The sequence below is a fragment of the Oncorhynchus keta genome, chromosome 24 (assembly GCF_023373465.1).
Source record: "Oncorhynchus keta strain PuntledgeMale-10-30-2019 chromosome 24, Oket_V2, whole genome shotgun sequence".
NCBI classification, from domain to species: Eukaryota; Metazoa; Chordata; class Actinopteri; order Salmoniformes; family Salmonidae; genus Oncorhynchus; species Oncorhynchus keta.
In genome coordinates, this window is record NC_068444.1 from 18,729,935 (window position 1) to 18,756,862 (window position 26,928).

Genomic DNA, 26,928 nt, shown 5'->3' on the forward strand with positions numbered 1-26,928 from the left:
ACCTGATTTAGGGTAAAGGTTTAAAGGGAAGGGTTGGGTAAAGGATATGAACCTGATTTAGGGTAAAGGTTTAAAGGGAAGGGTTGGGTAAAGGATATGAACCTGATTTAGGGTAAAGGTTTAAAGGGAAGGGTTGGGTAAAGGATATGAACCTGATTTAGGGTAAGGGGAATTGGGTTGGGGGAAGGGGTAAATAACTTTATTAAAAATAGAAAGTAGGGAAAGTAAACCTGTTTTTTAGGATATTGGGAGGGGAGTGGTGGTTTTTGATTTTTGAAAAGAGGATTAATGGTTGTAGTTATTGTTGATGTTGTTTGTGTTCCATTAAGCTCTGGAAAAAAGTGCAGTAAAATTGTCATTTGTTAAAATGGCAGCTTCTATTGCAGTGCCTAGTGTGTTTTTGTGTACGTGGGGAGTCTGTATGACATCTTGATGGTTTTGAATGTTTTCTGACATGAGACCTCCCCAAGGTACACCAGGCTGGCGTAGCATATTCAAATAGCTGTACACTGATACACTCTGATGGCTGTTCCTGGGGAGGCACCTCCTTTTCTTCTGTAGAGTACCCTCAGGTGGTTCAGGTTCTTCCTTCCCTCGCACTAGGTCTTCAGGGGGTTGACCTTGACCCACCACACGTTGGCCCAGTTCTCCAGCTCTGTTCTGCTCTTCTGTAGCTTTTTACCAGCACGGGCAATGTTTTTAGAGGAGGCCCAATAACGGAGATTGTCTCTGAACTGGACCACTTGTCCCTCTCTTGGGTAATAAATATCACAGACGTACATTAAAAACAGTAGAGGATTGAGGGTGGAGCTGAATGATGTGGCTTCTCCCACCCTCACCGCTATCTCCCGTCGATTAGCTGTTATAACCTTAGGGAACACAATATATGTTCCGTACTGTAGGTTTCTCACTTACGGGACGCAAAAAGTGGGATATGGGGGAGGAGAATGGGCAGGGTATATGCAAATAAATACTGTAATATTTACTATAGTAAAAATAATAATGTTTTTTGTGGACTGTAGTGTTTTTGCTGACATTTCTGTAGTACTTACTACAGTGTGTTTTGTGCCAAATACTGTAATATATACTATAATATTCTACAATATACTACAAAACACTATACTAAGTACTACACATGATTGAGGGATACTACAGTGTGTACTATAGTATTCTACAGTATACTACATTTTACAAAGATATACAAAAAATGGATTGAGAGAAAGAACAAATATAGATAGCTTGAACTTCCGGGTTGGAGCGAGCGGTCGCATTCGCACTTCGGTCCGCAGGTAGTATTACTTTTCATTACATTTCATTATAGTACATTATAGTTTCATTATAGTACAACGGTTGATTTGTCTAATCTTAGCAATTTCTTCTTAGCTAGCTACATAGCCGTCTTTGTATCAAAGATAATTGCGTAATTATCGTATTTCGTCGTCCTAACGTAGTCTACTGCCCAGCAGTTAGCCACATAGCTAACGTCTACCGTATAGCACCACTGTAGAAACTATTACACTCAACGACTTGATTGGTGTAGTGTTAGCTAGCTACATAGTTGTCTTTGCTGTCTTCGTAACCAAGATAATTGTGTAGTTTATAGAGTGTGTAGTCTTAGAGTGATTATCTTAATTTACCGAGTTTAGCTAGCCAGCTATTTGTCGTCCTTAACGTAGGAGACACTGCTAGCTAGCTAACAGCTAACAGCTAGCCAGCTATTTGTCGTCCTAACGTAGGAGACACTGCTAGCTAGCTAACAGCTAACAGCTAGCCAGCTATTTGTCGTCCTTAACGTAGGAGACACTGCTAGCTAGCTAACAGCTAACAGCTAGCCAGCTATTTGTCGTCCTTAACGTAGGAGACACTGCTAGCTAGCTAACAGCTAACAGCTAGCCAACGTCTACCGAATATAACTTCTGCACTCAACAACCCGGTCGCATTCCGCTTCGCTCCACAGGTAGTATCACATTTTCATTTCATTTCATTACAGCACAACGGTTTGATTTGCTTGATCGTAGCTAGCTACATAGCTAGCTACATAGCCGTCTTTGTATCAAAGATAATTGTGTAGTCTAGAGCGATTTTCTAGGTTAGCTAGCCAGCTATTGTCGTTCTTTTAACGCAACGTAACGTAATCAACACTGCTAGCTAGCCAGCTAGCCCCGAATAGTAGCACTGTAGAAACTATTACACTCAACGGAACGACTTGATTAGTGTAGTGTCAACAACGCAGCCACTGCCAGCTAGCCTACTTCAGCAGTACTGTATCATTTTAATCATTTTAGTCAATAAGATTCTTGCTACGTAAGCTTAACTTTCTGAACATTCGAGACGTGTAGTCCACTTGTCATTCCAATCTCCTTGCATTAGCGTAGCCTCTTCTGTAGCCTGTCAACTATGTGTCTGTCTATCCCTGTTCTCTCCTCTCTGCACAGACCACACAAACGCTCCACACCGCGTGGCGCGGCCACCTAATCTGGTGGTCCCAGCGCGTATGACCCACGTGGAGTTCCAGGTCTCCGGTAGCCTCTGGAACTGCCGATCTGCGGCCAACAAGGCAGAGTTCATCTCAGCCTATGCCTCCCTCCAGTCCCTCGACTTCTTGGCACTGACGGAAACATGGATCACCACAGATAACACTGCTACTCCTACTGCTCTCTCCTCGTCCGCCCACGTGTTCTCGCACACCCCGAGAGCTTCTGGTCAGCGGGGTGGTGGCACCGGGATCCTCATCTCTCCCAAGTGGTCTTTCTCTCTTTCTCCCCTTACCCATCTGTCTATCGCCTCCTTTGAATTCCATGCTGTCACAGTTACCAGCCCTTTCAAGCTTAACATCCTTATCATTTATCGCCCTCCAGGTTCCCTTGGAGAGTTCATCAATGAGCTTGATGCCTTGATAAGCTCCTTTCCTGAGGACGGCTCACCTCTCACAGTTCTGGGCGACTTTAACCTCCCCACGTCTACCTTTGACTCATTCCTCTCTGCCTCCTTCTTTCCACTCCTCTCCTCTTTTGACCTCACCCTCTCACCTTCCCCCTACTCACAAGGCAGGCAATACGCTTGACCTCATCTTTACTAGATGCTGTTCTTCCACTAACCTCATTGCAACTCCCCTCCAAGTCTCCGACCACTACCTTGTATCCTTTTCCCTCTCGCTCTCATCCAACACTTCCCACACTGCCCCTACTCGAATGGTATCGCGCCGTCCCAACCTTCGCTCTCTCTCCCCGCTACTCTCTCCTCTTCCATCCTATCATCTCTTCCCTCTGCCCAAACCTTCTCCAACCTATCTCCTGATTCTGCCTCCTCAACCCTCCTCTCCTCCCTTTCTGCATCCTTTGACTCTCTATGTCCCCTATCCTCCAGGCCGGCTCGGTCCTCCCCTCCTGCTCCGTGGCTCGACGACTCATTGCGAGCTCACAGAACAGGGCTCCGGGCAGCCGAGCGGAAATGGAGGAAAACTCGCCTCCCTGCGGACCTGGCATCCTTTCACTCCCTCCTCTCTACATTTTCCTCCTCTGTCTCTGCTGCTAAAGCCACTTTCTACCATTCTAAATTCCAAGCATCTGCCTCTAACCCTAGGAAGCTCTTTGCCACCTTCTCCTCCCTCCTGAATCCTCCTCCCCCCCCCCCCTCCTCCCTCTCTGCAGATGACTTCGTCAACCATTTTGAAAAGAAGGTCGACGACATCCGATCCTCGTTTGCTAAGTCAAACGACACCGCTGGTTCTGCTCACACTGCCCTACCCTATGCTCTGACCTCTTTCTCCCCTCTCTCTCCAGATGAAATCTCGCGTCTTGTGACGGCCGGCCGCCCAACAACCTGCCCGCTTGACCCTATCCCCTCCTCTCTTCTCCAGACCATTTCCGGAGACCTTCTCCCTTACCTCACCTCGCTCATCAACTCATCCCTGACCGCTGGCTACGTCCCTTCCGTCTTCAAGAGAGCGAGAGTTGCACCCCTTCTGAAAAAACCTACACTCGATCCCTCCGATGTCAACAACTACAGACCAGTATCCCTTCTCTCTTTTCTCTCCAAAACTCTTGAGCGTGCCGTCCTTGGCCAGCTCTACCGCTATCTCTCTCAGAATGACCTTCTTGATCCAAATCAGTCAGGTTTCAAGACTAGTCATTCAACTGAGACTGCTCTTCTCTGCATCATTGAGGCGCTCCGCACTGCTAAAGCTAACTCTCTCTCCTCTGCTCTCATCCTTCTAGACCTATCGGCTGCCTTCGATACTGTGAACCATCAGATCCTCCTCTCCACCCTCTCCGAGTTGGGCATCTCCGGCGCGGCCCACGCTTGGATTGCGTCCTACCTGACAGGTCGCTCCTACCAGGTGGCGTGGCGAGAATCTGTCTCCTCACCACGCGCTCTCACCACTGGTGTCCCCCAGGGCTCTGTTCTAGGCCCTCTCTTATTCTCGCTATACACCAAGTCACTTGGCTCTGTCATAACCTCACATGGTCTCTCCTATCATTGCTATGCAGACGACACACAATTAATCTTCTCCTTTCCCCCTTCTGATGACCAGGTGGCGAATCGCATCTCTGCATGTCTGGCAGACATATCAGTGTGGATGACGGATCACCACCTCAAGCTGAACCTCAGCAAGACGGAGCTCCTCTTCCTCCCGGGGAAGGACTGCCCGTTCCATGATCTCGCCATCACGGTTGACAACTCCATTGTGTCCTCCTCCCAGAGCGCTAAGAACCTTGGCGTGATCCTGGACAACACCCTGTCGTTCTCAACTAACATCAAGGCGGTGTCCCGTTCCTGTAGGTTCATGCTCTACAACATCCGCAGAGTACGACCCTGCCTCACACAGGAAGCGGCGCAGGTCCTAATCCAGGCACTTGTCATCTCCCGTCTTGATTACTGCAACTCGCTGTTGGCTGGGCTCCCTGCCTGTGCCATTAAACCCCTACAACTCATCCAGAACGCCGCAGCCCGTCTGGTGTTCAACCTTCCCAAGTTCTCTCACGTCACCCCGCTCCTCCGCTCTCTCCACTGGCTTCCAGTTGAAGCTCGCATCCGCTACAAGACCATGGTGCTTGCCTACGGAGCTGTGAGGGGAACGGCACCTCAGTACCTCCAGGCTCTGATCAGGCCCTACACCCAAACAAGGGCACTGCGTTCATCCACCTCTGGCCTGCTCGCCTCCCTACCACTGAGGAAGTACAGTTCCCGCTCAGCCCAGTCAAAACTGTTCGCTGCTCTGGCCCCCCAATGGTGGAACAAACTCCCTCATGACGCCAGGACAGCGGAGTCAATCACCACCTTCCGGAGACACCTGAAACCCCACCTCTTCAAGGAATACCTAGGATAGGGTAAGTAATCCTTCTCACCCCCCCTAAAAGGATTTAGATGCACTATTGTAAAGTGGCTGTTCCACTGGATGTCATAAGGTGTATGCACCAATTTGTAAGTCGCTCTGGATAAGAGCGTCTGCTAAATGACTTAAATGTAAATGTAATAGATGTAAGGCAGAAAAATACACTTCAGGGTTCTCTTCCTTTCTGTTCCTCTCACTCACTCACTCACTCACTCACTCACTCACTCACTCACTCACTCACTCACTCACTCAGTCACTCACTCACTCACTCACTCACTCACTCACTCACTCACTCACTCACTCACTCAGGTAGACACCGCTGGAGAGGGAGTGAAAGAGGGAGTGAGAGGAGGAGCGAAAGACAGGGTGAGGAAGATGGATAAACTGTTTTCATTCATCGGAGAGCACCTTTCTGACCTACTTTTTACAGACTTTACACAGACACACAGAGAGAGAGAGACAGTAGAAAAGAAAGAAAGAAAGAAAGAAAGAAAGAAAGAAAGAAAGAAAGAAAGAAAGAAAGAAAGAAAGAAAGAAAGAAAGAAAGAAAGAAAGAGAGAAAGAGAGAGAGAGAAAGAAAGAAAGAAAGAGAGAAAAAAATTGAGAAAAATGAGACAGAAAAAAAGAGACAAAGAAAGAAAGAAAAAGAGAGAAAGAAAGACAGAGAATGAAAGAAAGACAAAGAGAGAAAGAAAAGACAGAAAGAAAGACAGAGAGAAAGAAAGAAAGACAGAGAGAAAGAAAGAAAGACAAAGACAGAAAGAAAGAAAGAAAAAAGACAGAAAGAAAGACAAAGAGAGAAAGAAAGAAAGACAGAGAGAAAGAAAGAAAGAAAGAAAGAAAAAAGAAAGAAAGACAAAGACAGAAAGAAAGAAAGAAAGAAAGAAAGACAGAAGAGAGAAAGAAAGAAAGAAAGACAAAGACAAAAAGACAGAAAAAGAAAGACAAAGAGAGAAAGAAAGAAAGAAAGAGAAAAGACAAAGACAGAGAGAAAGAAAGAAAGAAAGACAAAGACAGAAAGAAAAAGAAAGACAGAAAGAAAGAAAGACAAAGAGAAAGAAAGAAGGAAAGACACCGACATGAGGTACCATTCAAGAGGTCTATAGACTGCAAAGAGGATGAAGGCACCTAATGTGCATCATTTATTTTTCATTCAAGTTTCCAGTGATGCTTCTGGTAACATCATCACTGACGTAAAGCATGTGAAGTGTGTGTACACCCTGAGTGTTCGACATCATTACTGATGAAGTGTAAGCCAGCTCTTGCGGTTTGTGTGTGTATGTGTGAGCCACCACTCCTGTGAAGCACTATCCACTGGGCGCAGCTTTCACAGTGGCCGTGTCCGAATATATGTACTTGCGTGCTAAACAGTAGTAATTCAGGGTACGTTTTATACTATGTGAAATTTCAGTATGCTTTAAATGCCAGGATGTCATACTAATTTCAGCATTTTATCCTAGTATAATTCCCTGCACACTGTTGAAGAAGAGAATCGTATTTCCAGACCCATGTGTGTCTGACAACAGCTGATAATCAGTTGAGGGGAACCACTTTACCAAAATGAAGGAATGGTGGGAATCAATATTACTGCTGAATAGATGAGGCATTCTCAGTAGCATGAGCCCAGTAGCATGAGCCCAGTAGCATGAGCCCAGTAGCATGAGCCCAGTAGCATGAGCCCAGTAGCATGAGCCCAGTAGCATGAGCCCAGTAGGCTGACAGTTGTTGTTACTGCATTCATTTTTTACTAAACAGCACGTTCTAAATAGTATACGGTATGAAAGGTACAGAGTATACAGTTGAATTAAATAAATGAAGACAGATTTTGGACCACCGTGTCAGTGACAGCACTCCTGTGTAGCATTAGCCAGGAGTATATGAGTCACCAGGAAGCTCTAGGAGTACTACTTCCGTTCACTTCACTTATTGAGCTGAATAAGTGTGTGTGTGTGGGATTAATGGACGGGTTGAAGGGGAAAAACCTGAGGATATTCTCTCTCTCTCTCTCACACACACATTATATATATATATATATATATATATATATATATATGCCCTCACACATGCCTGGAGGACCTCCATGTTGTCCTCTCCTCTGGCACAGAGTTAGTTTGATCAGCTCTAAGTTTCCACCAGCTGTGTCCTCAAGGTGTGTCTGTGTCATTGAGGACAGTCTAGTAAATGGAGCAGTCCCCAAACACACACACACAGATACAGACACACAGAGACAGACACACACAGACAGACACACACAGACAGACACACACACAGACAGACACACACACAGACAGACACACACTAGCAGACAGACAGACACACAAAGACAGAGACAGACACACACACACACACACACACATAGACAGACAGACACACACACAGACACACACACACACACACACACACACACACACACACACACACACACACACACAGACACACACACAGACAGACACGGACACACACACACACACACACGCACACACAGACACACAGACGAACACAGACACACACACAGAGACACACTCACCCCCCAACCATTTCCCCAATGAGCTACTTGTGAGCAGGAGAGAAGAGAGGACAGATGAGGAAAAAAATGAAATGAAATGAGAGGGAAACTAGGAGAGAAAGAGAGCAGGGTAAAGAAATGAAATGAAATGAGAGGGAAACTAGGAGAGAAAGAGAGCAGGGTAAAGAAATGAAATGAAATGAGAGGGAAACTAGGAGAGAAAGAGAGCAGGGTAAAGAAATGAAATGAAATGAGAGGGAAACTAGGAGAGAAAGAGAGCAGGGTAAAGAAATGAAATGAAATGAGAGGGAAACTAGGAGAGAAAGAGAGCAGGGTAAAGAAATGAAATGAAATGTTTACAGGGAAACTATTGTTTTGAGAGAAAGAGAATCATCTCGGGGGACTAATGGGTAAAGAAATTAAATGAAATGAGAGGGAAACTAGGAGAGAAAGAGAGCAGGGTAAAGAAATGAAATGAAATGAGAGGGAAACTATGAGAGAAAGAGAGCAGGGTAAAGAAATGAAATGAAATGAGAGGGAAACTGTTGGGAGAGAAAGAGAGCAGGGTAAAGAAATTAAATGAAATGAGAGGGAAACTATGAGAGAAAGAGAGCAGGGTAAAGAAATGAAATGAAATGAGTGGGAAACTATGAGAGAAAGAGAGCAGGGTAAAGAAATTAAATGAAATGAGAGGGAAACTATGAGAGAAAGAGAGCAGAGTAAAGAAATTAAATGAAATGAGAGGGAAACTATGAGAGAAAAGAGCAGGGTAAAGAAATGAAATGAAATGAGAGGGAAACTAGGAGAGAAAGAGAGCAGGGTAAAGAAATGAAATGAAATGAGAGGGAAACTAGGAGAGAAAGAGAGCAGGGTAAAGAAATGAAATGAAATGAGAGGGAAACTAGGAGAGAAAGAGAGCAGGGTAAAGAAATGAAATATTAAACTGTTTACATGTTTACAATAAGTGTCCCTATTGTTTTGAGACAAAGTTGAATCATCTCGGGGGACTAATGTTGTTGTTGCCTATTATCTGTCTAGAGATCTGCTGGTAGGAGACACTGGTAATGCCACTCAGACTGTGTGTGTGTGTGTGCGCATGCGTGTGTGCGCAGGTGTGTGTGTGTGCGTGTGTGTTGGTGTGCGTGTGTGTTGGTGTGCGTGCGTGCATGTGTGTGTGCGTGTGTGTTGATGTGCGTGTGTGTGTGTGTGCATGCATGTGTGTGTATTGCGTGTGTGTGGTGGTGTGCGTGCGTGCGTGTGTGCATGTGTGTGTATTGCGTGTGTGTTGGTGTGCGTGCGTGTGTGCGTGCATGTGTGTGTATTGCATGTGTGTGTGTTGGTGTGCGTGCGTGTGTGCGTGCATGTGTGTGTATTGCGTGTGTGTTGTGTGTGCGTGCGTGTGTGCGTGCATGTGTGTGTGTTGCGTGTGTGTTGGTGTGCGTGCGTGTGTGCGTGCATGTGTGTGTATTGCGTGTGTGTTGTGTGTGCGTGCGCGTGTGTGCGTGCATGCGTGTGTGTATTGCGTGTGTGTTGGTGTGCGTGCGTGTGTGCGTGCATGTGTGTGTATTGCGTGCGTGTGTTGGTGTGCGTGCGTGTGTGCGTGCATGTGTGTGTATTGCGTGTGTGTTGGTGTGCGTGCGTGTGTGCGTGCATGTGTGTGTATTGCGTGTGTGTTGGTGTGCGTGCGTGTGTGCGTGCATGTGTGTATTGCGTGTGTGTTGGTGTGCGTGCGTGTGTGCGTGCATGTGTGTATTGCGTGTGTGTTGGTGTGCGTGCGTGTGTGCGTGCATGTGTGTGTATTGCGTGTGTTGTGCGTGCGTGTGTGCGTGCGTGTGTTGTGTGTGCGTGCGTGTGTGCGTGCATGTGTGTGTATTGCGTGTGTGTTGGTGTGCGTGCGTGTGTGCGTGCATGTGTGTGTATTGCGTGTGTGTTGGTGTGCGTGCGTGTGTGCGTGCATGTGTGTGTATTGCGTGTGTGTTGGTGTGCGTGCGTGTGTGCGTGCATGTGTGTGTATTGCGTGTGTGTTGGTGTGCGTGCGTGTGTGCGTGCATGTGTGTGTATTGCGTGTGTGTTGGTGTGCGTGCGTGTGTGCGTGCATGTGTGTGTATTGCGTGTGTGTTGGTGTGCGTGCGTGTGTGCGTGCATGTGTGTGTGTTGGTGTGCGTGCGTGTGTTGGTGTGCGTGTGTGTTGTGTGCGTGCGTGTGTGTGTGTATTGCGTGTGTGTTGGTGTGCGTGCATGTGTGTGCGTGGTGTGTGCGTATTGCGTGTGTGTGCGTGTGTGTGTGCGTGCGTGTGTGCGTGCATGTGTGTGTATGCGTGCGTGTGTGTGTTGGTGTGCGTGTGTGTGTGCGTGCGTGTGTGCGTGCATGTGTGTGTATTGCGTGTGTGTTGGTGTGCGTGCGTGTGTGCGTGCATGTGTGTGTATTGCGTGTGTGTTGGTGTGCGTGCGTGTGTGCGTGCATGTGTGTGTATTGCGTGTGTGTTGGTGTGCGTGCGTGTGTGCGTGCATGTGTGTGTATTGCGTGTGTGTTGGTGTGCGTGCGTGTGTGCGTGCATGTGTGTGTATTGCGTGTGTGTTGGTGTGCGTGCGTGTGTGCGTGCGTGTGTGTGTATGTGCGTGTGTGTTGTGTGTGCGTGCGTGTGTGCGTGCATGTGTGTTGGTGTGCGTGTGTGTTGGTGTGCGTGCGTTGTGTGCGTGCATGTGTGTGTATTGCGTGTGTTGTGTGGTGTGCGTGCGTGTGTGCGTGCATGTGTGTGTGTGCGTGTGTGTTGGTGTGCGTGCGTGTTGCGTGCATGTGTGTTGGTGTGCGTGTGTGTTGGTGTGCGTGCGTGTGTGTTGTGTGTTGGTGTGCGTGTGTGTTGGTGTGCGTGTGTTGTTGCGTGTGCGTTGGTGTGTTGGTTGTGTGTGTGTGTTGGTGTGCGTGTGTGTTGGTGTGCGTGTGCGTGTTGGTGTGCGTGTGTGTTGGTGTGCGTGTGTGTTGGTGTGCGTGTGTGTTGGTGTGCGTGTGTGTTGGTGTGCGTGTGTGTTGGTGTGCGTGTGTGTTGGTGTGCGTGTGTGTTGGTGTGCGTGTGTGTTGGTGTGCGTGTGTGTTGGTGTGCGTGTGTGTTGGTGTGCGTGTGTGTTGGTGTGCGTGTGTGTTGGTGTGCGTGTGTGTTGGTGTGCGTGTGTGTTGGTGTGCGTGTGTGTTGGTGTGCGTGTGTGTTGTTGGTGTGTGCGTGTGTGTTGGTGTGCGTGTGTGTTGGTGTGCGTGTGTGTTGGTGTGCGTGTGTGTTGGTGTGCGTGTGTGTGTATTGCGTGTGTGTTGGTGTGCGTGTGTGTGTATTGCGTGTGTGTTGGTGTGCGTGTGTGTGATTCAGTGTGTGTGTGTGATTCAGTGTGTGTGTGTGATTCAGTGTGTGTGTGTGATTCAGTGTGTGTGTGTGATTCAGTGTGTGTGTGTGTATGTAGGTGTCAACAAGATAGAAATTTGAAATCTATTTTTGTAGGCATTAATTCCATGCGGTTCCAAGGTTAAAACAGCTCAAAGGGTTAAGTTTAGGTATTCATTCTGAGTGGTTAAGGTTAGGGCTATGGATTGGGGAAGGCATGAATCAAAATAATGAAAAACAACATACTGTTTCCATCAAGCATCATCAAGTATTCTCCCGGCTTGCTAGAGCCTTGTGAACAGGAGCAGCAGTCTGAGCAGCGTACTTCCCCTCTAAACAGATGCTATCAAGGCGAAGGTTGGCTACTTTGAAGAATCTTTGATATAAAAATATATTCCATATGTGTTATTTCATAGTTGACGTCTTCACTATTATTCTACAATGTAGAAAACAGTAAAATAAAGAAAAACCCTTGAATGAAATGGTGTGTCTAAACTTTTGACTGGTGCTGTGTATCGATATCAAACGTACGAAATCTAACTATATGTCTAATGATCAGCCTGATATATATATATATGTGTGTGATTCAGTGTGTATGTGTATGTGTGTGTGTGCGTGTGATTCAGTGTGTATGTGTATGTGTGTGTGTGCGTGTGATTCAGTGTGTGTGTGTGTGTGTGTGTGTGTGTGTGTGTGTGTGTGTGTGTGTGTGTGTGTGTGTGTGTGTGTGTGTGTGTGTGTGTGTGTGTGTGTGTGTGTGTGTGTGTGCGTGCGTGCGTTGCGATTTGGTGTGTGTGTGATTCGGTGTGTGTGTGTGATTCAGTGTGTGTGTGTGTGTGTATGTGCGTGTGTGTGATTTGGTGTGTGTGTGTGTGAGATTCGGTGTGTGTGTGAGATTCGGTGTTGTGTGTGTGATTCAGGGTGTATGTGTGCGTGTGATTCGGTGTGTGTGTACATACAGGGTTGTCTGGTCTCAGTCTCTTGGATGGTGGGCCTCCGTCTTCTGGGTGTAACATGTAGAAGAGACGGACCTTATTGGCATGTTTCTTACTCTGAGAGAGAGAGAGAGAGAGAGGATTTATTTTTGTGTGTGTCGGTGTGTGTGTGTGTGTGTGTGTGTGTGTGTGTGTGTGTGTGTGTGTGTGTGTGTGTGTGTGTGTGTGTGTGTGTGTGTGTGTGTGTGTGTGTGTGTGTGTGTGTGTGTGTGTGTGTTTTATACTATCAGTATAGCTGTATGTGTGTGTGTGATTTATACTGTCAGTATAGCTGTATGTGTGTGTGTGATTTATACTGTCAGTATAGCTGTATGTGTGTGTGTGATTTATACTGTCAGCATAGCTGTATGTGTGTGTGTGATTTATACTGTCAGTATAGCTGTATGTGTGTGTGTGATTTATACTGTCAGCATAGCTGTATGTGTGTGTGTGATTTATACTGTCAGTATAGCTGTATGTGTGTGTGTGATTTATACTGTCAGTATAGCTGTATGTGTGTGTGTGATTTATACTGTCAGTATAGCTGTATGTGTGTGTGTGATTTATACTGTCAGTATAGCTGTATGTGTGTGTGTGATTTATACTGTCAGTATAGCTGTATGTGTGTGTGTGATTTATACTGTCAGTATAGCTGTATGTGTGTGTGTGATTTATACTGTCAGTATAGCTGTATGTGTGTGTGTGATTTATACTGTCTGTATAGCTAGCTGTATGTGTGTGTGTGATTTATACTGTCAGTATAGCTGTATGTGTGTGTGTGATTTATACTGTCAGTATAGCTGTATGTGTGTGTGATTTATACTGTCAGTATAGCTGTATGTGTGTGTGTGATTTATACTGTCAGTATAGCTGTATGTGTATGTGTGATTTATACTGTCAGTATAGCTGTATGTGTGTGTGTGATTTATACTGTCAGTATAGCTGTATGTGTGTGTGTGATTTATACTGTCAGTATAGCTGTATGTGTGTGTGTGATTTATACTGTCAGTATAGCTGTGTGTGTGTGTGTGATTTATACTGTCAGTATAGCTGTATGTGTGTGTGTGATTTATACTGTCAGTATAGCTGTATGTGTGTGTGATTTATACTATCAGTATAGCTGTATGTGTGTGTGATTTATACTGTCAGTATAGCTGTATGTGTGTGTGATTTATACTGTCAGTATAGCTGTATGTGTGTGTGATTTATACTATCAGTATAGCTGTATGTGTGTGTGATTTATACTGTCAGTATAGCTGTATGTGTGTGTGTGATTTATACTGTCAGTATAGCTGTATGTGTGTGTGTGTGATTTATACTGTCAGTATAGCTGTATGTGTGTGTGTGATTTATACTGTCAGCATAGCTGTATGTGTGTGTGATTTATACTGTCAGTATAGCTGTATGTGTGTGTGTGATTTATACTGTCAGTATAGCTGTATGTGTGTGTGTGATTTATACTGTCAGTATAGCTGTATGTGTGTGTGTGATTTATACTGTCAGTATAGCTGTATGTGTGTGTGTGATTTATACTGTCAGTATAGCTGTATGTGTGTGTGTGATTTATACTGTCAGTATAGCTGTATGTGTGTGTGTGATTTATACTGTCAGTATAGCTGTATGTGTTTGATTTATACTGTCAGTATAGCTGTATGTGTGTGTGATTTATACTGTCAGTATAGCTGTATGTGTGTGTGTGATTTATACTGTCAGTATAGCTGTATGTGTGTGTGTGATTTATACTGTCAGTATAGCTGTATGTGTGTGTGTGATTTATACTGTCAGTATAGCTGTATGTGTGTGTGATTTATACTATCAGTATAGCTGTATGTGTGTGTGTGTGATTTATACTGTCAGTATAGCTGTATGTGTGTGTGATTTATACTATCAGTATAGCTGTATGTGTGTGTGTGTGATTTATACTGTCAGTATAGCTGTATGTGAAATGACAGCGGAATGTCCTTGAAGCTGATAACCTTCACATTAATGCAGAGCAGTGAAAATTACTGGGTACCCACTGGGTACATACTGTGAAATAGATTACGCGTGTGCGTGTGTGTTTGTGTGCATGTGTGTGTGTCTGACTGTGTGTGGTGTGAATGCATGTATGTGTGAGTGAGTGTGTGTGTGTGTGTCATAGCTATCTATAAACCCACACTGATATCTCGTTACATTGCCAAGCAGTCACATTCAGGCCCAGCTAATACCCATCATTTGTGTGCCTATTTCTAACGAGGCTTGACGTCCATAGCAAGCATAAATGTATTCTCCAATCTCCACAGTCACACAAAGACTACATTCATACTGTATGGCAGACTGGTTTGATATGGGCTGGGGAAAGACAAGGGGCGATGAGAGAGAGGAGCAGACTGGTTTGATATGGGCTGGAGAAAGAAGAGTGGCGATGAGAGAGAGAGAGGAGCAGACTGGTTTGATATGGGCTGGAGAAAGAAGAGTGGCGATGAGAGAGAGAGAGGAGCAGACTGGTTTGATATGGGCTGGAGAAAGAAGAGTGGCGATGAGAGAGAGGAGCAGACTGGTTTGATATGGGCTGGAGAAAGAAGAGTGGCGATGAGAGAGAGAGAGGAGCAGACTGGTTTGATATGGGCTGGAGAAAGAAGAGTGGCGATGAGAGAGAGGAGCAGACTGGTTTGATATGGGCTGGAGAAAGACGAGTGGCGATGAGAGAGAGAGAGGAGCAGACCGGTTTGATATGGGCTGGAGAAAGACGAGGGGCGATGAGAGAGAGGAGCAGACTGGTTTGATATGAGCCGGAGAAAGAAGAGTGGCGATGAGAGAGAGAGAGGAGCAGACTGGTTTGATATGGGCTGGAGAAAGACGAGGGGCGATGAGAGAGAGGAGCAGACTGGTTTGATATGGGCTGGAGAAAGAAGAGTGGCGATGAGAGAGAGGAGCAGACTGGTTTGATATGGGCTGGAGAAAGAAGAGTGGCGATGAGAGAGAGAGAGGAGCAGACTGGTTTGATATGGGCTGGAGAAAGAAGAGTGGCGATGAGAGAGAGAGGAGCAGACTGGTTTGATATGGGCTGGAGAAAGAAGAGTGGCGATGAGAGAGAGAGGGGAGCAGACTGGTTTGATATGGGCTGGAGAAAGACGAGGGGCGATGAGAGAGAGGAGCAGACTGGTCTGATACGGGCTGGAGAAAGAAGAGTGGCGATGAGAGAGAGAGAGGAGCAGACTGGTTTGATATGGGCTGGAGAAAGACGAGGGGCGATGAGAGAGAGGAGCAGACTGGTTTGATATGGGCTGAAGAAAGACGAGTGGCGATGAGAGAGAGAGAGGAGCAGACTGGTTTGATATGGGCTGGAGAAAGAAGAGTGGCGATGAGAGAGAGAGAGGAGCAGACTGGTTTGATATGGGCTGGAGAAAGACGAGGGGCGATGAGAGAGAGGAGCAGACTGGTTTGATATGGGCTGAAGAAAGACGAGTGGCGATGAGAGAGAGAGAGAGGAGCAGACTGGTTTGATATGGGCTGGAGAAAGAAGAGTGGCGATGAGAGAGAGGAGCAGACTGGTTTGATATGGGCTGGAGAAAGAAGAGTGGCAATGAGAGAGAGAGAGGAGCAGACTGGTTTGATATGGGCTGGAGAAAGACGAGGGGCGATGAGAGAGAGGAGCAGACTGGTTTGATATGGGCTGAAGAAAGACGAGTGGCGATGAGAGAGAGAGAGGAGCAGACTGGTTTGATATGGGCTGGAGAAAGAAGAGTGGCGATGAGAGAGAGAGAGGAGCAGACTGGTTGGATATGGGCTGGAGAAAGAAGAGTGGCGATGAGAGAGAGGAGCAGACTGGTTTGATATGGGCTGGAGAAAGACGAGTGGCGATGAGAGAGAGAGAGGAGCAGACCGGTTTGATATGGGCTGGAGAAAGACGAGGGGCGATGAGAGAGAGGAGCAGACTGGTTTGATATGAGCCGGAGAAAGAAGAGTGGCGATGAGAGAGAGAGAGGAGCAGACTGGTTTGATATGGGCTGGAGAAAGACGAGGGGCGATGAGAGAGAGGAGCAGACTGGTTTGATATGGGCTGGAGAAAGAAGAGTGGCGATGAGAGAGAGAGAGGAGCAGACTGGTTTGATATGGGCTGGAGAAAGAAGAGTGGCGATGAGAGAGAGACAGGAGCAGACTGGTTTGATATGGGCTGGAGAAAGAAGAGTGGTGATGAGAGAGAGAGAGGAGCAGACTGGTTTGATATGGGCTGGAGAAAGAAGAGTGGCGATGAGAGAGAGGAGCAGACTGATTTGATATGGGCTGGAGAAAGACGAGGGGCGATGAGAGAGAGGAGCAGACTGGTTTGATATGGGCTGGAGAAAGACGAGGGGCGATGAGAGAGAGGAGCAGACTGGTTTGATATGGGCTGGAGAAAGAAGAGTGGCGATGAGAGAGAGAGAGGAGCAGACTGGTTTGATATGGGCTGGAGAAAGACGAGGGGCGATGAGAGAGAGGAGCAGACTGGTTTGATATGGGCTGGAGAAAGAAGAGTGGCGATGAGAGAGAGAGAGGAGCAGACTGGTTTGATATGGGCTGGAGAAAGACGAGGGGCGATGAGAGAGAGGAGCAGACTGGTTTGATATGGGCTGGAGAAAGACGAGTGGCGATGAGAGAGAGAGAGGAGCAGACCGGTTTGATATGGGCTGGAGAAAGACGAGGGGCGATGAGAGAGAGGAGCAGACTGGTTTGATATGAGCCGGAGAAAGAAGAGTGGCGATGAGAGAGAGAGAGGAGCAGACTGGTTTGATATGGGCTGGAGAAAGACGAGGGGCGATGAGAGAGAGGAGCAGACTGGTTTGATATGGGCTGGAGAAAGAAGAGTGGCGATGAGAGAGAGAGAGGAGCAGACTGGTTTGATATGGGCTGGAGAAAGAAGAGTGGCGATGAGAGAGAGAGAGGAGCAGACTGGTTTGATATGGGCTGGAGAAAGAAGAGTGGCGATGAGAGAGAGACAGGAGCAGACTGGTTTGATATGGGCTGGAGAAAGAAGAGTGGTGATGAGAGAGAGAGAGGAGCAGACTGGTTTGATATGGGCTGGAGAAAGAAGAGTGGCGATGAGAGAGAGGAGCAGACTGATTTGATATGGGCTGGAGAAAGACGAGGGGCGATGAGAGAGAGGAGCAGACTGGTTTGATATGGGCTGGAGAAAGACGAGGGGCGATGAGAGAGAGGAGCAGACTGGTTTGATATGGGCTGGAGAAAGAAGAGTGGCGATGAGAGAGAGAGAGGAGCAGACTGGTTTGATATGGGCTGGAGAAAGACGAGGGGCGATGAGAGAGAGGAGCAGACTGGTTTGATATGGGCTGGAGAAAGAAGAGTGGCGATGAGAGAGAGAGAGGAGCAGACTGGTTTGATATGGGCTGGAGAAAGACGAGGGGCGATGAGAGAGAGGAGCAGACTGGTTTGATATGGGCTGGAGAAAGAAGAGTGGCGATGAGAGAGAGGAGCAGACTGGTTTGATATGGGCTGGAGAAAGACGAGGGGCGATGAGAGAGAGAGAGGAGCAGACTGGTTTGGTATGGGCTGGAGAAAGACGAGTGGCGATGAGAGAGAGAGAGGAGCAGACCGGTTTGATATGGGCTGGAGAAAGACGAGGGGCGATGAGAGAGAGGAGCAGACTGGTTTGATATGAGCCGGAGAAAGAAGAGTGGCGATGAGAGAGAGAGAGGAGCAGACTGGTTTGATATGGGCTGGAGAAAGAAGAGTGGCGATGAGAGAGAGGAGCAGACTGGTTTGATATGGGCTGGAGAAAGACGAGTGGCGATGAGAGAGAGAGAGGAGCAGACCGGTTTGATATGGGCTGGAGAAAGACGAGGGGCGATGAGAGAGAGGAGCAGACTGGTTTGATATGAGCCGGAGAAAGAAGAGTGGCGATGAGAGAGAGAGAGGAGCAGACTGGTTTGATATGGGCTGGAGAAAGACGAGGGGCGATGAGAGAGAGGAGCAGACTGGTTTGATATGGGCTGAGAAAGAAGAGTGGCGATGAGAGAGAGAGAGGAGCAGACTGGTTTGATATGGGCTGGAGAAAGAAGAGTGGCGATGAGAGAGAGACAGGAGCAGACTGGTTTGATATGGGCTGGAGAAAGAAGAGTGGTGATGAGAGAGAGAGAGGAGCAGACTGGTTTGATATGGGCTGGAGAAAGAAGAGTGGCGATGAGAGAGAGGAGCAGACTGATTTGATATGGGCTGGAGAAAGACGAGGGGCGATGAGAGAGAGGAGCAGACTGGTTTGATATGGGCTGGAGAAAGACGAGGGGCGATGAGAGAGAGGAGCAGACTGGTTTGATATGGGCTGAGAAAGAAGAGTGGCGATGAGAGAGAGAGAGGAGCAGACTGGTTTGATATGGGCTGGAGAAAGACGAGGGGCGATGAGAGAGAGGAGCAGACTGGTTTGATATGGGCTGGAGAAAGAAGAGTGGCGATGAGAGAGAGAGAGGAGCAGACTGGTTTGATATGGGCTGGAGAAAGACGAGGGGCGATGAGAGAGAGGAGCAGACTGGTTTGATATGGGCTGGAGAAAGAAGAGTGGCGATGAGAGAGAGGAGCAGACTGGTTTGATATGGGCTGGAGAAAGACGAGGGGCGATGAGAGAGAGAGAGGAGCAGACTGGTTTGGTATGGGCTGGAGAAAGACGAGTGGCGATGAGAGAGAGAGAGGAGCAGAACGGTTTGATATGGGCTGGAGAAAGACGAGGGGCGATGAGAGAGAGGAGCAGACTGGTTTGATATGAGCCGGAGAAAGAAGAGTGGCGATGAGAGAGAGGAGCAGACTGGTTTGATATGGGCTGGAGAAAGACGAGGGGCGATGAGAGAGAGGAGCAGACTGGTTTGATATGGGCTGGAGAAAGAAGAGTGGCGATGAGAGAGAGAGAGGAGCAGACTGGTTTGATATGGGCTGGAGAAAGACGAGGGGCGATGGGAGAGAGGAGCAGACTGGTTTGATATGGGCTGGAGAAAGAAGAGTGGCGATGAGAGAGAGGAGCAGACTGGTTTGATATGGGCTGGAGAAAGACGAGTGGCGATGAGAGAGAGGAGCAGACTGGTTTGATATGGGCTGGAGAAATAAGAGTGGCGATGAGAGAGAGGAGCAGACTGGTTTGATATGGGCTGGAGAAAGAAGAGTGGCGATGAGAGAGAGAGAGGAGCAGACTGGTTTGATATGGGCTGGAGAAAGAAGAGTGGCGATGAGAGAGAGAGAGGAGCAGACTGGTTTGATATGGGCTGGAGAAAGAAGAGTGGCGATGAGAGAGAGGAGCAGACTGGTTTGATATGGGCTGGAGAAAGACGAGTGGCGATGAGAGAGAGGAGCAGACTGGTTTGATACGGGCTGGAGAAATAAGAGTGGCGATGAGAGAGAGGAGCAGACTGGTTTGATATGGGCTGGAGAAAGACGAGTGGCGATGAGAGAGAGGAGCAGACTGGTTTGATATGGGCTGGAGAAAGAAGAGTGGCGATGAGAGAGAGAGAGGAGCAGACTGGTTTGATATGGGCTGGAGAAATAAGAGTGGCGATGAGAGAGAGAGAGAGAGAAGCAGACTGGTTTGATATGGGCTGGAGAAAGAAGAGTGGCGATGAGAGAGAGAGAGGAGCAGACTGGTTTGATATGGGCTGGAGAAAGACGAGGGGCGATGAGAGAGAGAGAGGAGCAGACTGGTTTGATATGGGCTGGAGAAAGAAGAGTGGCGATGAGAGAGAGGAGCAGACTGGTTTGATATGGGCTGGAGAAAGACGAGGGGCGATGGGAGAGAGGAGCAGACTGGTTTGATATGGGCTGGAGAAAGAAGAGTGGCGATGAGAGAGAGGAGCAGACTGGTTTGATATGGGCTGGAGAAAGACGAGTGGCGATGAGAGAGAGGAGCAGACTGGTTTGATATGGGCTGGAGAAAGACGAGGGGCGATGAGAGAGAGGAGCAGACTGGTTTGATATGAGCCGGAGAAAGAAGAGTGGCGATGAGAGAGAGAGAGGAGCAGACTGGTTTGATATGGGCTGGAGAAAGAAGAGTGGCGATGAGAGAGAGAGAGGAGCAGACTGGTTTGATATGGGCTGAGAAAGAAGAGTGGCGATGAGAGAGAGAGAGGAGCAGACTGGTTTGATATGGGCTGGAGAAAGACGAGGGGCGATGGGAGAGAGGAGCAGACTGGTTTGATATGGGCTGGAGAAAGAAGAGTGGCGATGAGAGAGAGGAGCAGACTGGTTTGATATGGGCTGAGAAAGAAGAGTGGCGATGAGAGAGAGGAGGAGACAGACTGGTTTGATATGGGCTGGAGAAAGCTGGAGAAAGGAGCAGACTGGTTTGATATGGGCTGGAGAAAGACGAGTGGCGATGAGAGAGAGGAGCAGACTGGTTTGATATGGGCTGGAAAGAAGAGTGGCGATGAGAGAGAGAGGAGCAGACTGGTTTGATATGGGCTGAGAAAGAAGAGTGGCGATGAGAGAGAGGAGCAGACTGGTTTGATATGGGCTGGAGAAAGAAGAGTGGCGATGAGAGAGAGAGAGGAGCAGACTGGTTTGATATGGGCTGGAGAACTGAGTGGCGATGAGAGAGAGAGAGGAGCAGACTGGTTTGATATGGGCTGAGAGAAAGAAGAGTGGCTGGAGAAATAAGAGAGAGAGAGAGGAGCAGACTGGTTTGATATGGGCTGGAGAAAGACGAGGGGCGATGAGAGAGAGAGAGGAGCAGACTGGTTTGATATGGGCTGGAGAAAGAAGAGGGGCGATGAGAGAGAGAGAGGAGCAGACTGGTTTGATATGGGCTGGAGAAAGAAGAGTGGCGATGAGAGAGAGAGAGGAGCAGACTGGTTTGATATGGGCTGGAGAAAGAAGAGTGGCGATGAGAGAGAGGAGCAGACTGGTTTGATATGGGCTGGAGAAAGAAGAGTGGCGATTAGAGAGAGGAGCAGACTGGTTTGATATGGGCTGGAGAAAGACGAGTGGCGATGAGAGAGAGAGAGGAGCAGACTGGTTTGATATGGGTTGGAGAAAGACGAGTGGCGATGAGAGAGAGAGAGGAGCAGACTGGTTTGATATGGGCTGGAGAAAGACGAGGGGCGATGAGAGAGAGAGAGGAGCAGACTGGTTTGATATGGGCTGGAGAAAGAAGAGTGGCGATGAGAGAGAGGAGCAGACTGGTTTGATATGGGCTGAAGAAAGAAGAGTGGCGATGAGAGAGAGAGAGGAGCAGACTGGTTTGATTTGGGCTGGAGAAAGACGAGGGCGATGAGAGAGAGTAGCAGACTGGTTTGATATGGGCTGGAGAAAGAAGAGTGGCGATGAGAGAGAGGAGCAGACAGACTGGTTTGATATGAGCTGGAGAAAGAAGAGTGGCGATGAGAGAGAGAGAGGAGCAGACTGGTTTGATATGGGCTGGAGAAAGAAGAGTGGCGATGAGAGAGAGGAGCAGACTGGTTTGATATGGGCTGGAGAAAGAAGAGTGGCGATGAGAGAGAGGAGCAGACAGACTGGTTTGATATGAGCCGGAGAAAGAAGAGTAGTGATGAGAGAGAGAGAGGAGCAGACTGGTTTGATATGGGCTGGAGAAAGAAGAGTGGCGATGAGAGAGAGGAGCAGACTGGTTTGATATGGGCTGGAGAAAGACGAGTGGCGATGAGAGAGAGAGAGGAGCAGACCGGTTTGATATGGGCTGGAGAAAGACGAGGGGCGATGAGAGAGAGGAGCAGACTGGTTTGATATGAGCCGGAGAAAGAAGAGTGGCGATGAGAGAGAGAGAGGAGCAGACTGGTTTGATATGGGCTGGAGAAAGACGAGGGGCGATGAGAGAGAGGAGCAGACTGGTTTGATATGGGCTGGAGAAAGAAGAGTGGCGATGAGAGAGAGAGAGGAGCAGACTGGTTTGATATGGGCTGGAGAAAGAAGAGTGGCGATGAGAGAGAGACAGGAGCAGACTGGTTTGATATGGGCTGGAGAAAGAAGAGTGGTGATGAGAGAGAGAGAGGAGCAGACTGGTTTGATATGGGCTGGAGAAAGAAGAGTGGCGATGAGAGAGAGGAGCAGACTGATTTGATATGGGCTGGAGAAAGACGAGGGGCGATGAGAGAGAGAGAGGAGCAGACTGGTTTGATATGGGCTGGAGAAAGACGAGGGGCGATGAGAGAGAGAGAGGAGCAGACTGGTTTGATATGGGCTGGAGAAAGAAGAGTGGCGATGAGAGAGAGAGAGGAGCAGACTGGTTTGATATGGGCTGGAGAAAGACGAGGGGCGATGAGAGAGAGGAGCAGACTGGTTTGATATGGGCTGAGAAAGAAGAGTGGCGATGAGAGAGAGAGAGGAGCAGACTGGTTTGATATGGGCTGGAGAAAGACGAGGGGCGATGAGAGAGAGGAGCAGACTGGTTTGATATGGGCTGGAGAAAGAAGAGTGGCGATGAGAGAGAGAGAGGAGCAGACTGGTTTGATATGGGCTGAGAAAGACGAGGGGCGATGAGAGAGAGAGAGGAGCAGACTGGTTTGGTATGGGCTGGAGAAAGACGAGTGGCGATGAGAGAGAGAGAGGAGCAGAACGGTTTGATATGGGCTGGAGAAAGACGAGGGGCGATGAGAGAGAGGAGCAGACTGGTTTGATATGAGCCGGAGAAAGAAGAGTGGCGATGAGAGAGAGAGAGGAGCAGACTGGTTTGATATGGGCTGGAGAAAGACGAGGGGCGATGAGAGAGAGGAGCAGACTGGTTTGATATGGGCTGGAGAAAGAAGAGTGGCGATGAGAGAGAGAGAGGAGCAGACTGGTTTGATATGGGCTGGAGAAAGACGAGGGGCGATGGGAGAGAGGAGCAGACTGGTTTGATATGGGCTGGAGAAAGAAGAGTGGCGATGAGAGAGAGGAGCAGACTGGTTTGATATGGGCTGGAGAAAGACGAGTGGCGATGAGAGAGAGGAGCAGACTGGTTTGATATGGGCTGGAGAAATAAGAGTGGCGATGAGAGAGAGGAGCAGACTGGTTTGATATGGGCTGGAGAAAGAAGAGTGGCGATGAGAGAGAGAGAGGAGCAGACTGGTTTGATATGGGCTGGAGAAAGAAGAGTGGCGATGAGAGAGAGAGAGGAGCAGACTGGTTTGATATGGGCTGGAGAAAGAAGAGTGGCGATGAGAGAGAGGAGCAGACTGGTTTGATATGGGCTGGAGAAAGACGAGTGGCGATGAGAGAGAGGAGCAGACTGGTTTGATACGGGCTGGAGAAATAAGAGTGGCGATGAGAGAGAGGAGCAGACTGGTTTGATATGGGCTGGAGAAAGACGAGTGGCGATGAGAGAGAGGAGCAGACTGGTTTGATATGGGCTGGAGAAAGAAGAGTGGCGATGAGAGAGAGAGAGGAGCAGACTGGTTTGATATGGGCTGGAGAAATAAGAGTGGCGATGAGAGAGAGAGAGAGAGAGAGAAGCAGACTGGTTTGATATGGGCTGGAGAAAGAAGAGTGGCGATGAGAGAGAGAGAGGAGCAGACTGGTTTGATATGGGCTGGAGAAAGACGAGGGGCGATGAGAGAGAGAGAGGAGCAGACTGGTTTGATATGGGCTGGAGAAAGAAGAGTGGCGATGAGAGAGAGGAGCAGACTGGTTTGATATGGGCTGGAGAAAGACGAGGGGCGATGGGAGAGAGGAGCAGACTGGTTTGATATGGGCTGGAGAAAGAAGAGTGGCGATGAGAGAGAGGAGCAGACTGGTTTGATATGGGCTGGAGAAAGACGAGTGGCGATGAGAGAGAGGAGCAGACTGGTTTGATATGGGCTGGAGAAAGACGAGGGGCGATGAGAGAGAGGAGCAGACTGGTTTGATATGAGCCGGAGAAAGAAGAGTGGCGATGAGAGAGAGAGAGGAGCAGACTGGTTTGATATGGGCTGGAGAAAGAAGAGTGGCGATGAGAGAGAGAGAGGAGCAGACTGGTTTGATATGGGCTGGAGAAAGAAGAGTGGCGATGAGAGAGAGAGAGGAGCAGACTGGTTTGATATGGGCTGGAGAAAGACGAGGGGCGATGGGAGAGAGGAGCAGACTGGTTTGATATGGGCTGGAGAAAGAAGAGTGGCGATGAGAGAGAGGAGCAGACTGGTTTGATATGGGCTGGAGAAAGAAGAGTGGCGATGAGAGAGAGGAGCAGACAGACTGGTTTGATATGAGCTGGAGAAAGGAGAGTGGCGATGAGAGAGAGGAGCAGACTGGTTTGATATGGGCTGGAGAAAGACGAGGGGCGATGAGAGAGAGGAGCAGACTGGTTTGATATGGGCTGGAGAAAGAAGAGTGGCGATGAGAGAGAGAGAGGAGCAGACTGGTTTGATATGGGCTGGAGAAAGAAGAGTGGCGATGAGAGAGAGAGAGGAGCAGACTGGTTTGATATGGGCTGGAGAAAGACGAGTGGCGATGAGAGAGAGAGAGGAGCAGACTGGTTTGATATGGGCTGGAGAAAGACGAGGGGCGATGAGAGAGAGAGAGGAGCAGACTGGTTTGATATGGGCTGGAGAAAGAAGAGTGGCGATGAGAGAGAGAGAGGAGCAGACTGGTTTGATATGGGCTGGAGAAATAAGAGTGGCGATGAGAGAGAGGAGCAGACTGGTTTGATATGGGCTGGAGAAAGAAGAGTGGCGATTAGAGAGAGGAGCAGACTGGTTTGATATGGGCTGGAGAAAGACGAGGGGCGATGAGAGAGAGAGAGGAGCAGACTGGTTTGATATGGGCTGGAGAAAGACGAGGGGCGATGAGAGAGAGAGAGGAGCAGACTGGTTTGATATGGGCTGGAGAAAGAAGAGTGGCGATGAGAGAGAGAGAGGAGCAGACTGGTTTGATATGGGCTGGAGAAATAAGAGTGGCGATGAGAGAGAGGAGCAGACTGGTTTGATATGGGCTGGAGAAAGAAGAGTGGCGATTAGAGAGAGAGGAGCAGACTGGTTTGATATGGGCTGGAGAAAGACGAGTGGCGATGAGAGAGAGAGAGGAGCAGACTGGTTTGATATGGGTTGGAGAAAGACGAGTGGCGATGAGAGAGAGAGAGGAGCAGACTGGTTTGATATGGGCTGGAGAAAGACGAGGGGCGATGAGAGAGAGAGAGGAGCAGACTGGTTTGATATGGGCTGGAGAAAGAAGAGTGGCGATGAGAGAGAGGAGCAGACTGGTTTGATATGGGCTGAAGAAAGAAGAGTGGCGATGAGAGAGAGAGAGGAGCAGACTGGTTTGATTTGGGCTGGAGAAAGACGAGGGCGATGAGAGAGAGAGAGCAGACTGGTTTGATATGGGCTGGAGAAAGAAGAGTGGCGATGAGAGAGAGAGAGCAGACTGGTTTGATATGGGCTGGAGAAAGAAGAGTGGCGATGAGAGAGAGAGGAGCAGACTGGTTTGATATGGGCTGGAGAAAGACGAGGGGCGATGAGAGAGAGGAGCAGACTGGTTTGATATGGGCTGGAGAAAGAAGAGTGGCGATGAGAGAGAGGAGCAGACTGGTTTGATATGGGCTGGAGAAAGAAGAGGGCGATGAGAGAGAGAGGAGCAGACTGGTTTGATATGGGCTGGAGAAAGAAGAGTGGCGATGAGAGAGAGGAGCAGACTGGTTTGATATGGGCTGGAGAAAGAAGAGTGGCGATGAGAGAGAGGAGACAGACTGGTTTGATATGGGCTGGAGAAAGGAGAGTGGCGATGAGAGAGAGAGGAGCAGACTGGTTTGATATGGGCTGGAGAAAGAAGAGTGGCGATGAGAGAGAGGAGCAGACTGGTTTGATATGGGCTGGAGAAAGAAGAGTGGCGATGAGAGAGAGAGAGGAGCAGACTGGTTTGATATGGGCTGGAGAAAGAAGAGTGGCGATGAGAGAGAGAGAGGAGCAGACTGGTTTGATATGGGCTGGAGAAAGAAGAGTGGCGATGAGAGAGAGAGAGGAGCAGACTGGTTTGATATGGGCTGGAGAAAGAAGAGTGGCGATGAGAGAGAGAGAGGAGCAGACTGGTTTGATATGGGCTGGAGAAAGAAGAGTGGCGATGAGAGAGAGAGAGGAGCAGACTGGTTTGATATGGGCTGGAGAAAGAAGAGTGGCGAAGAGAGAGAGGAGCAGACTGGTTTGATATGGGCTGGAGAAAGAAGAGGGGCGATGAGAGAGAGGAGCAGACTGGTTTGATATGGGCTGGAGAAAGAAGAGGGGCGATGAGAGAGAGAGAGGAGCAGACTGGTTTGATATGGGCTGGAGAAAGACGAGGGGCGATGAGAGAGAGAGAGGAGCAGACTGGTTTGATATGGGCTGGAGAAAGACGAGGGGCGATGAGAGAGAGAGAGGAGCAGACTGGTTTGATATGGGCTGAGAAAGAAGAGTGGCGATGAGAGAGAGAGAGGAGCAGACTGGTTTGATATGGGCTGGAGAAAGAAGAGTGGCGATGAGAGAGAGAGAGGAGCAGACTGGTTTGATATGGGCTGAGAAAGAAGAGTGGCGATGAGAGAGAGAGAGGAGCAGACTGGTTTGATATGGGCTGGAGAAAGAAGAGTGGCGATGAGAGAGAGAGAGGAGCAGACTGGTTTGATATGGGCTGGAGAAAGAAGAGTGGCGATGAGAGAGAGAGAGGAGCAGACTGGTTTGATATGGGCTGGAGAAAGAAGAGTGGCGATGAGAGAGAGAGGAGCAGACTGGTTTGATATGGGCTGAGAAAGAAGAGTGGCGATGAGAGAGAGAGAGGAGCAGACTGGTTTGATATGGGCTGAGAAAGAAGAGTGGCGATGAGAGAGAGAGAGGAGCAGACTGGTTTGATATGGGCTGGAGAA

At 48.6% G+C, this 26,928-nt stretch overlaps 1 protein-coding gene across 2 annotated transcripts in view; it reads right to left on the reverse strand.

The window, feature by feature from the left end:
• LOC118378838 (zinc finger matrin-type protein 4-like) overlaps window positions 1-26,928 on the reverse strand; it is a 146,313-nt gene that overhangs the window by 50,044 nt on the left and 69,341 nt on the right. For both annotated transcript variants that reach the window (XM_052477919.1, XM_052477918.1), the window contains exon 3: window positions 12,171-12,263. In XM_052477919.1, the coding sequence (XP_052333879.1) occupies window positions 12,171-12,263 (93 nt within the window). The remainder of the gene's footprint in view (window positions 1-12,170; window positions 12,264-26,928) is intronic.